Source organism: Malurus melanocephalus, unplaced genomic scaffold (genome assembly GCF_030028575.1).
Source record: "Malurus melanocephalus ecotype Western Australia unplaced genomic scaffold, MMel_1.1 scaffold_670, whole genome shotgun sequence".
NCBI classification, from domain to species: domain Eukaryota; kingdom Metazoa; phylum Chordata; class Aves; order Passeriformes; family Maluridae; genus Malurus; species Malurus melanocephalus.
Window position 1 is genome coordinate 203,605 of NW_026623902.1, and position 10,141 is coordinate 213,745.

A 10,141-nucleotide genomic window follows, 5' to 3' on the forward strand; every position below is an offset into this window, starting at 1 on the left:
CGCCTCAGAAACCGGGCGGAAGTGGCCTCAGAAACCGGGCGGAAGCCGCCTCAGAAATCGGGCGGAAGTGGCCTCAGAAACCGGGCGGTGGCGTCGGGAACCGGGCGGAAGTGGATCTTGAAGCCGGGAGGAAGCGGGAGCGGGAACGGGGCTAACCCGGGGCCAAAAGCCGGGCGGAAGTGGGGCAGCGGCGCCTCGGGACGGAGCGGGGCCCATGGAGGTTATAGGGGGACAGCAGGGTCGGGGGTGGGGCTCGGGGGAACGGGGGACCGGGGGGTACGGCCAGGTCTGACCCGATCCGTGTCTGTCCGCAGGATCCCGGCCCCGACCCTGACCCCGGCTCCGGCCCCGGCCCCGGCCCCGGCCCGGCCGCCGAGAGCCCGGCGGAGCTGAGCTCGCCGGGGCTGGAAGGTGATTCCGAGGGAGGTGTGGGAGGTCCCGGGGTGCGGTGATTTGGGTATCCCAAGGGCTGCAGCTTGTGGGGTACTCCTGTCCCGGAGTTTGGGGTGTCCCAAACTGAGCTGGGTGTCGCAGGATTTGGGATGTCTCCTATTTGGGATGCCCCATGAGTGGAGAGGTTGGGAATATCCCGGAGTTTGGGATGTGATAAAGCCCTAAAATGTGTGTCCCGGGATTGGGGGTGAAACGGGACTTGGGGCGTTCCAGGGTTTGGGGTGTCCCAGGTATTGGTGTATCCGGTTTTTGGGGTTTCATAGGATTTGGGGTGTTCGGAATTTGGGATGTCCCGGGATGGGGGTGCCACAGGATTTGGGGTGTCCGGCATTTGGGATGCCACAGGATTTGGGGTGTCTGGGATTCGGGGCTGTCCTAGATTTTGGGGTGCCCCATATTTTGGGGTGCCCCCTCACGCTGCCGCCCCAGGGGACACCCACCGCGGTGCCTACACCGCCTTCATGAAATCCCACCGCTGCTACGACCTGATCCCCACCAGCTCCAAACTGGTCGTCTTCGACACGTCCCTGCAGGTGTGCCAGGGCCGGGGGGGCACTTTTGGGGCCAGGGAGGCGCTTTTATGGCTCCCTGACACCCGTGCCTGCAGGTGAAGAAGGCGTTCTTCGCGCTGGTCACCAACGGTGTCCGGGCAGCCCCGCTCTGGGACAGCAAAAAGCAAAGTTTTGTGGGTGAGTGAAGAAGGGGATGGGGGTCTCTGGGGGCAGAGGGGGCTGGCAGGACCCTCCTCACCCTGCCTGCCCCCCAGGAATGCTGACCATCACCGACTTCATCAACATCCTGCACCGCTACTACAAGTCKCCCATGGTGAGGGCTGGGGTCTTTGGAGGGGGCTCAGGTGAGGCTCTGCCCACCCCACCTGACTCTGAATTTCTCCTCTTCCTCACAGGTGCAGATCTATGAGCTGGAGGAACATAAAATAGAGACGTGGAGAGGTGAGGGGGATCGCTGACAGCTGCCTCTTGTCCTTCCTGGTGTGCCCAGAGCCCCCTGGCACTGCCCCCTGCCCACCCACTCCCCTCATTCCCCCCTCTCCCCACAGAGGTTTATCTGCAAGACTCTTTCAAGCCGTTGGTCTGCATTTCCCCCAATGCCAGGTACCCTGGGGGGCAGGGAGAGGGGCACAGCTGGTGGTGGCACTCCTGGGAACACCCCAAATCCCTCCTCCATTCTGCCCCACAGCCTGTTCGACGCCGTCTCCTCCCTGATCCGGAACAAGATCCATCGGCTGCCCGTCATCGACCCCGACTCGGGGAACACGCTCTACATCCTCACCCACAAACGCATCCTCAAGTTCCTTAAGCTCTTTGTGAGTTTCTGCCTTTTGGTGATGGTGGGGGTCAGACCAGGACCCTCAGCCTGGGCTATGCCAGGTCCCTGTGCCAAGTGCCACACTGAGCCACTCAGCCTGGGCTGTGCCAGAGGCCACCCTGAGACTCCCAGGCTGTGCCCAAGGTTGCCCCCAGACCCCAATTCTGGGCTGTGCCAGAGGCCACCCTGAGACTCCCAGGCTGTGCTAGAAATTGCCCCAGAACCCTCATCCTGACCTGTGCCAGCTTGCTGTGCCAGGTACTACCCTAGGATTCCCAGTCCAGGCTGTCCCAAGTCCCACCCCAAGACTGCCAGCCTGGGCTGTGCCAKGGGCTGCCCTGAGACCCCCATCTCAGGCCATGTCAAAGGCTGCCCCAAAACCTTTTGTCCAGGCTGTTCCAGGGGCCTTTCTGAGACTCTCAACCTGTCCCAGGTACCACCAGCTCTGGGTGCAGGGTGGGCACAGCTCTGGTACCTTGCCACCCATTGCAGGTGCTGGGGGACCTCCAGGACACTGCGTGGACTGTCCCCCTCACCCCCCCTGCTCTGCACCCCAGCTCTCACCCCCAGCAACCCCAGGGCTCAGCACTGTTCCCTTGCAGATCTCAGAGGTCCCCAAACCCGAGTTCATGGCACGGACGTTGGCAGAGCTGCAGATTGGCACCTACAGCAACATCGCYGTGGTTGGCACCAGCACCCCCATCTACGTGGCCCTGGGCATCTTCGTGCAGCACCGCGTCTCTGCGCTGCCCGTGGTCGATGACTCYGGTAAGGATGTCCTGTCCTCGCTTTGGCTGTCCCCAAGACACCTCCTTGTGGGGGTTGTGTCCCCTCCGGAGCGCTGGGGACCTGGCTGAGCTGGTCCCCTCCCTCCCTCCCCAGGGCGGGTGGTGGACATCTACTCCAAATTCGACGTTATTGTGAGTACTGGTGGAGGAAACTCCTGGGCATGGGGGATGYTGTGGGGTGGTGGGGGTTCCCTAGTCCCGGCTGTGTCCCCAATGCCTGTCCCTGCCCCAGAACCTGGCAGCTGAGAAGACCTACAACAACCTGGATGTGACGGTGACGCGGGCGCTGCAGCACCGCTCCCACTACTTCGAGGGYGTCCTCAAGTGTTACAAGCACGAGACGCTGGAAACCATCATCAACCGCCTGGTGGAGGCCGAGGTAACTGTCCTGGGGTGCTGGGGGATCGGGGTGAGGGGGGCCGGGGTCCCTGCACCCCCTCAGCTCCTCTCTGTGTCCCCCTTCCTCAGGTCCACCGGCTGGTGGTGGTGGATGAGAGCGATGTGGTGAAAGGGATCGTCTCCCTCTCGGACATCCTGCAAGCCCTGGTTCTCCCACAGGGCCCTTGAGGCAGTGGGGAGGGGGGGGTTCAGCCCCTCCAAGCCCCCCACTCTCCTCTCCTGCTACACTGTGCCCCCCCAGGCTGGTGGGACACCCCGGGGYGTGCCCCCACTCACCAGCAGCGTCCAGCAATAACCCCCAGCCCTGGGGCAGCCTCTGCCGCCCTTCCCTGGGTGAGGGGAGCCTGCGGCCCCCCCACGCCGTGCCCTGCGCCCCAAAACCGTGTGGGGTGATTTGGGGCACCCCTCGACCCATCTTGGGGTGCTGGGCCAGGGTCACCCACATCCGTGCCAGGGCTGTTCCTGTGCGGACCCTCGTCCCCATCACCCCGCACCCTCTCCCACGGGGTTTCACTGGGTTTGGTGAAACCCACTCAGCTCCATCTGGCCCGGGGACCCCCCAACACTCCCGGGGGTTTCCCCCCAGGTCCCCCCGGCTGTGCCCACACCCGCCACYGCTTCGTGTGTGGAGAGAAACCACRAATAAACACAGACCTGGCACCACCCTGGCTCAGTGCAGGGCACGGGGAGCACGGGCTAGGGAGGGGGTGCATGGGGAGGGGGTGTGACCCCCCGCGGGATGGGGGAATCTGCTGAGCTCACCCAGACCCTAAATCCCTGTTTGTTCCGCCTGTGGCTTTTCTAAAAGGCCRGGATTGGGGATGGGACAGAGATGGGGACCTGGCGGGACATGGGGACTCTCCGGTGGGCACCACGGTGAGCTGGGGGTGTCGAGCAGGGGCTGGGGGAGATTTTGGGGGACAGCTGGATGTCAGGGCACCCTGGGGGGCTGGCGGGGGTCGCGGGCAGCTGTGCCACCGCCGCCGGGGTTTGCAGCCGGTGCCCACAGGGGAGGYTCAGGGCCCGGCCGTGCTGAGCGAGGCACATTCCTGGCAGGGAGGGGAAGGCCAGGCTGGGGGCCCTGTCCCTACCAGCCCCGGGGTCCGGCAGAGGCTGCGGAGCGAGGTGAGAGCCGGGCAGGTACCGGGGGGCCCGGGGGGGCTCGGGGGGGGCCGTGCCGGTTGCCATGCCGCCGCCGGAGGGTTGCTAAGCTCCGCTCGGAGCCCGCGTGGGCTGCAGCGCTCGGTGCCAAACCCGCCATCTCCTGCTTGTCGCAAGGGGGGGAAGGGATCCCGCGGGGGGTGTGTGGTGGGGGGGGACACACGCACGCGACACGACACCCCTGGGACGGCCGGTAGGGTCCCCGCGGTGCGCCGGCCGCCCGGGGGTCACCGTGCCCGGCGGTGGCACCGGGCGGGACACGGGGGTCCCGGGGACACACGTGCGGCAGGTGGGTGTGCGTGGGCGGGCGCGTGGCTCCGCCGAGGCTCCGGTGAGCCCCCCGAGGCGGGGGGACCCCTCTTCACCGGGGCCATGCTGGGGGGTCCCGAGAGGGGTGCGGGGCGCCTGCGAATCTGCGAGCGGACCAAGCTGGTGCTGGTGGAGATCGACACGGTGGCGTGTTGCAGCGCGGGCACCGGCATGGCCGCGGGGTGCCGGCCCGAGCCCCCCTGGACCTACCGCCGCATCGCCGGGGAGTACGCGTGAGTGGGGCCGGCGGGGTGGGGGGTGTGGGGGGTCCGTCCCTCTGCCCGGCCCTCGCATCCCTCACTCCCCCTCTCTGTCTTGCAGGTACCTGGAGAAGCGCTTTGTGGCCGAGCTGGCCCCGCCCTGGCCCCCGGTGCCCCCCACTCCCCCCTGTCGCCTGCAGGACTTCGCCGCYCGGCCCCGGGTGCCCCCCAACCCCTGCCCCCCACGACAGCCCGAAGGGACGGGGGGCAGTGGGCCCTGGAGGGGGCTCCCYGTGCCTGCACCCCGGCCCTCAGTGTCGGGGGACAAGCTGGTCCCTCCCACCTACGAGGTCCACATGCAGCGGGTGCAGGCGGCCCACGCCCGCCGCGGGGGACCCCCACCTTACATCTCCCCCCCTGCYTACGACGGTCCCCACCGCACCCTGCAGCTCCGCCCCCTGCGAGGACCCCGCAGCCCCCCGCCGGCATCCCGRACCCGGGCCGCCGTACCGGGGGGCTGGTGGAGCCACACGCTGCCCCGGGCGGCCACCGAGGCCAAGCACCGCTGGCCCCGCGGGATGCAGCCGTCCCCGGCGGGGCCCGGCACCCCCCGGCACTGCCAGACGCTGCCACGGGCTGCGGCCGGCCGGGAGCGGGTGCCGGGACGCGGGAGGGGACGGCGGGGGACGGGGGGACACGTCCTCATTGAYGCCACCCGCGTGGTGGTCCGAGCCCAGTACGTGCCGCCCCCGCAGCGCCAGCAGGTCCGCTATGCCAGGGGGTCCCCGGGGCCCGACACCCCTCCTCGCAGCCCTTCCGTGCCCCCCGGCGTTGTCAGCCCCTCCGCCGCGCCCTCGCCTTCCCGGGAGCCTGCCGGCAGCCCCCGCAGCCCGTGGCGGAGCCCGGGGGGCTGCAGGGGTCCCCGGGGGCGGCCCCCGCCGCGGCGGCCGGTGCTGTACGCTCAGGCGCTCCGCGAAGCCGTGTCCCGCATCCGCCGGCACACGGCGCCCGACTCCGACTCGGAGGCCGAGGGGAGCGTGGGGGGGTCCCGGCAGCGGCTCTGCCGAGACCCCCGCGCCTACAGCAGCAGCAGCAGCAGCCTGGAGAGCACCGGGGCACCCCCGGGTCCCGCCAGCCCCACCCCCGCCTGAGGAATGGGGCTCGCCGGGGTGTGGCACGTCTGGGGCGGGGTTTGCAGGGGTGTGGTTCTCAGGGGCGGGGCTTGGCGGGTCGTGGGCTTGGGGGCGGGGCTCAGGACAGCGGTTCCCACGGGCTGACCCCAATAAAGGCTCCGGGATCCCGGTGTGCTGCCTCCGCCCCTGTTTGTGTGAGGTCGGGGGGGGAGGGGGCATCACCCCCTCAGGCCTCCCTGTGGCCCCCCCACCCACCCCGGCCAGGACACAGGTGACAATCCCGGTGTCCCGATCCCTCCCTCGTTACGGTACCGGGGTCAGGCGGAGGTCCCGGGCGTCCCGGCGGGCACCACAGTGCGTCACAACACGGATGGGACGTGCCAGCTTCCCCCGTATCCCCCATAATGAGTAGGTGAGCGCAGCAGGTCTGGCCCTCGGCCACCCTCCCCACGTCACGGCCGGGGGGGGACCCCGAGTGACTCACCGGGGGGGAAAAATGTCCCCCCCCGAGCAGCCGCCACCTCTTAGTCACGCTGCGGGGGGGTGGGGGAGGATCCCCGCGGCCCCAGGAAACCGCACAAATATCGTGTCCAATTTGCACGTTATTTAAAACCGGCTCCTCCCCCGCCCCCCTGCGCGACCCTGTCATTATCCCGGTGACACCGGCCCGGAGGTCACGGCACGGGGCAGCTGCCGCGGCAAGGGGCACCCGGGTGGCTGGGGAAGGGGGCACCCCCGGGGCCACGTCACCCCTTGTGTCCCCTGTCCTGGGGCGTGGCCAGGATGGCACCAAAGTGTCCCACCTGGGTTTGACCTGAGGCACAACGCCAACCGCAGCCCACCGTGGCACAGCTGTTCTCCTGGCACGGCTTGGCATGGCCTGGCACGCCATAGGTTGGTTGGCAAGGTGTGGTACACCTTGGTTTGTCATGGATTGTCATGGCACGGTTCAGCCTGGCACAGCTTGGCACAGTTTGGCACATGGCTTAGTATAGCCCAGCACATCTTTCATAGCTTAGTATAGCCTGGCACAGCTTGGCACGGCTTGGCACGGGTCAGATTGTCACAGCAGCCTGGCACGGCTTGGCAAAGCCCAGAACAGCCAAGCACAACTCAGCAGCCTTGGCATGGCAAAGGACAGCTCGTCAAAGCTCAGAGCGGCCCAGAACAGCTCGGTGCAGTCTGGCAGAGCTTGGCACAGCCTGATGCCACCTGACATGGCCCAGCACGGCTCGGCACAGCCCAGAACAGCTCGGCACAGCCTTTTTGGCACAGCTCATCACAGCTTGGCACATCTTAGCACAGCCTAATTTACCCTGGCATGGCTCAGCTTGGCACACACAGCATGGCACGGCTGGACACAGCCTCACAAAGTGCAGAACAGCCCAGAACGGGTCATTGCAGCTGGCACGGCTCAGCACCTCTTGGCACAGGCYGGTAGAGCCTGGCACGGCTCAGCACAGCCTGGCACAACTCAGCACAGCGCGTCACTCCTCGGCTCGGCGTGCTGCCCGGCGTGGCGCGGGGTGTCCCAGACGCGGGGGCAGCGGCGCGGCCCTTCCCGTGGCATCAGCTCCTGCCCAAACCCGCTCCCCGCCGGGAAAATCACCTTCTAATTCGGGCTGCGCCGGYGCCAGCACCTTCCCCCGGCACCCCCGGGCTACCGGCCGGCCCCCGAAACTCGCCCAGCYTGGGGTCTCCCGGGTCCAGGGGGTGCTCAGCCCGTGGCGGTGCCAATCTGTGGGACCGGAGAGTCCCGCCCGGTACCGGGGACCCCGGACAGGGTCGCGTTGTCGCCTGTGTCCGCCAGATGTCGCCGCGCAGCCGGTGACCGATCGCCCCGGGGGGCACCGGGGGTCCTGCCCCGGTGAGAGGTACGGGTGTCCCCAAACAACCGCGACCCACGGGTGTCATCCGTGCCGGTGCTGTCTGAGAGTCGCGGCAGCCCTGTGTGTCACCGGTGACAGCGGTGTCCCCAAGCGAGCTGCGGTCCTCGTGTGTCACCGGTGATGTCCCCAGGGAGCTGTGACCCTCGTGTGTCAACGGTGACAGCGGTGTCCCCAGACGGCTGTGTCCGTCTGTGTGCCAGTGCTGGCTGTGGTCCCARAGAGCCGTGACCCACATGTGTCATGGGTGCTGGTGGCGTCTGAGAGCCACGACCCTGGTGTGTCACTGGTGACAGTGATGTCACCAGAGAGCTGTGTCCATGTATGTGCTGATGCTGATGCTGTCCCCTTGCGTGTCACTGGTGCTAACTAGTGTGCTCAGAGAGCCGTGAYTCTCATGTGTCACTGGTGCTGGCCATGTCCCAAAGGAGCCATGTCCATGTATGTGCCAGCGCTGGCGGTGTCCCAGACAGCTGTGACCTCCGTGTGTCACTGGTGACAGCGGTGTCCCCAGAGATCTGTGTCCATGTATGGGCTGGCAGTGGCAGTGTCCCCGCAGAACCACGACCCACATGTCCCGCTGGCACTGACCATGCCACACCACACGTGTGCCAGCAGCACTGCCCGTGTCCCCACAGCGCGGTGTCACCGTGTCACACACGGTGCCAGCCAYGCCACGCTCCTGCCCATCCACATGCCACCGTCCCCAGCGTGTCCCCGCATCCCAGTGGTCCTGCCCGCGGTGCTGGCTCTCCCAGGCCGCGCGAGGAGCCGGTGGGAAGGGTCCGGTGAATGCGGCATTGTTGCGCGGGGTTGGAGTCACAGATAATTACCTCAATTAGTTACAATGGCAGAGTAATAAATACAGGCTTAGCGGCTCCTTCCCCACTGCGGCTTCTCAGATTAATCCAGCCCGGGCGAGCGGAGCTGAAAGGATTGATGGACAATTCATTAAACCCGCCGAATGCCGCACAAGGCACCCGTGAAGGCCGGCGTTAGCCCCCGGCGGCTCCGCTTTGTCCCTAATTGTTCGTCTCGGGCATTGGTCACCTATCAGGGAGTGGGTGACGGCGACGGTCCCCCCGGGGCTGGCATGCCCGGGGATTAGAGGCCAGCGCTGCCACCGTTGCTGGGCGCGTTGGCCCCGCGCCGGAGGAATGCGGCGGATGGGAGGGGGCGGCCGGACAAGCCGGGAGCTGGCGGGACGTGGGTCCGCATCGACCGGAGGCGAGGGGAGCCGGGAACGGGGCTGTGCCACTGGCGATGGTGACAGCGGATGGGATGGAATGGGATGGGGACGGTCCCGCAGGTGGAATGGGGCAACCTGAGAGTCTGGGCAGGTGGGCAGAGCTCTGTCTGTCTGTCCTGCACCTCTGGGTACTACCCTGTCCCTCTCTCCTGCATTTCTGGGAATGACACAATTCCTCCGTCCTGCACCTCTGGGCACTGTCCTGTCCTGTGCTGCACCTCTGGGAATGACACAATTCCTCTATCCTGCACCTTTGGGCACTGTCCTGTCCTTCTATCCTGAACCTCTGGGAATGACGAAATTCCTCTATCCTGCACCTCTGGGCACTGTCCTGTTCTGCACCTCTGGGAATGACACAATTCCTCCGTCCTGCACCTTTGGGCACTGTCCTGTCCTTCTATCCTGCACCTCTGGGAATGACACAATTCCTCTATCCTGCACCTTTGGGCACTGTCCTGTCCTTCTATCCTGCACCTCTGGGAATGACACAATTCCTCTATCCTGCACCTTTGGGCACTGTCCTGCACCTCTGGGAATGACACAATTCCTTCGTCCTGCACCTCTGAGAATGATTCTAACCCTCCGTCCTGCACCTCTGGGCATGGCTTTGCCCCTCTGTCCTGCACCTCTGTATGTCATTCTGTCCTTCTGTCCCACACTTCTGCCTACTGTCCTGTCCCAGTGTCCTGCATTTCTGGGAATGACACCATCCGTCTGTCCTGGAATGACACCCTGTCCCTCTGTCCCGTACTCCGATGTGTCATCCTGTCTCTCTGTCCCATACCCCCGGGCAGAGCCCCCCTCCATCCCATCCCTGAGGGGGGTTGTCCCAGTTGTCATCAAGCCCAGCTTGTGGCCACCATCCAGCTGTCACCCGGCTTCCCAGATGTGACAGGCTGGTGCGGGATGGGACCGCCCTGTCCCTCTCCCTGTCCCGGTTGTCCCTTTCCTGGCTCACAGCGGCTATTTCCAGCACCCAGGAATATTTGTCCAAGCCGGGGAGGTCTGTGCCCCGTGCCCGGGGTGCCCCTGCCCACCCGGGGGTCGCGGCTGCCCGAGGTGCCCAGCAGGACACTCAGGAAAAGCTGAGTAACAGAGGTGACTTATAAGAATGTCATTATCTATATTCCTGACTCCTACCGCAGGAAAACAGGCTATTTTCATGCCGGAGCAGGAGCAGAATTTAGCAGGCAGATAACCCGGCAGGCGGGAGATGCTCGGAGGGTTATTTCGG

The 10,141-nt window shown here is 66.2% G+C and overlaps 2 protein-coding genes across 4 annotated transcripts; both read left to right on the forward strand.

Annotated features, from left to right (window-relative positions):
• The first annotated feature begins 112 nt into the window (after positions 1–112).
• On the forward strand, positions 113–3,656 carry PRKAG1 (protein kinase AMP-activated non-catalytic subunit gamma 1). Its single transcript, XM_057383964.1, has 12 exons — positions 113–220; positions 315–411; positions 883–986; positions 1,061–1,142; positions 1,220–1,278; positions 1,361–1,406; positions 1,514–1,568; positions 1,654–1,780; positions 2,385–2,550; positions 2,665–2,702; positions 2,803–2,949; positions 3,039–3,656. Exons 1-12 carry the CDS (start codon positions 215–217, stop codon positions 3,135–3,137), a joined length of 1,026 nt encoding a protein of 341 aa, XP_057239947.1. The 5' UTR covers positions 113–214; the 3' UTR covers positions 3,138–3,656.
• Positions 3,657–3,719: 63 nt separating this feature from the next.
• On the forward strand, positions 3,720–5,822 carry DDN (dendrin). 3 transcript variants are annotated; one of them, XM_057383960.1, is made up of 3 exons: positions 3,720–3,845; positions 4,026–4,094; positions 4,598–5,822. In XM_057383960.1, exons 1-3 carry the CDS (start codon positions 3,791–3,793, stop codon positions 5,788–5,790), a joined length of 1,317 nt encoding a protein of 438 aa, XP_057239943.1. In that variant the 5' UTR covers positions 3,720–3,790; the 3' UTR covers positions 5,791–5,822. The 3 variants fall into 3 exon arrangements, with proteins under 3 accessions (XP_057239943.1, XP_057239945.1, XP_057239944.1); XM_057383962.1 differs by lacking the exon at positions 3,720–3,845 and having other exon boundaries at positions 4,024–4,094; positions 4,598–4,672; positions 4,761–5,822; XM_057383961.1 differs by lacking the exons at positions 3,720–3,845; positions 4,026–4,094 and having other exon boundaries at positions 4,313–4,672; positions 4,761–5,822.
• The last annotated feature ends 4,319 nt before the right edge of the window (positions 5,823–10,141 follow it).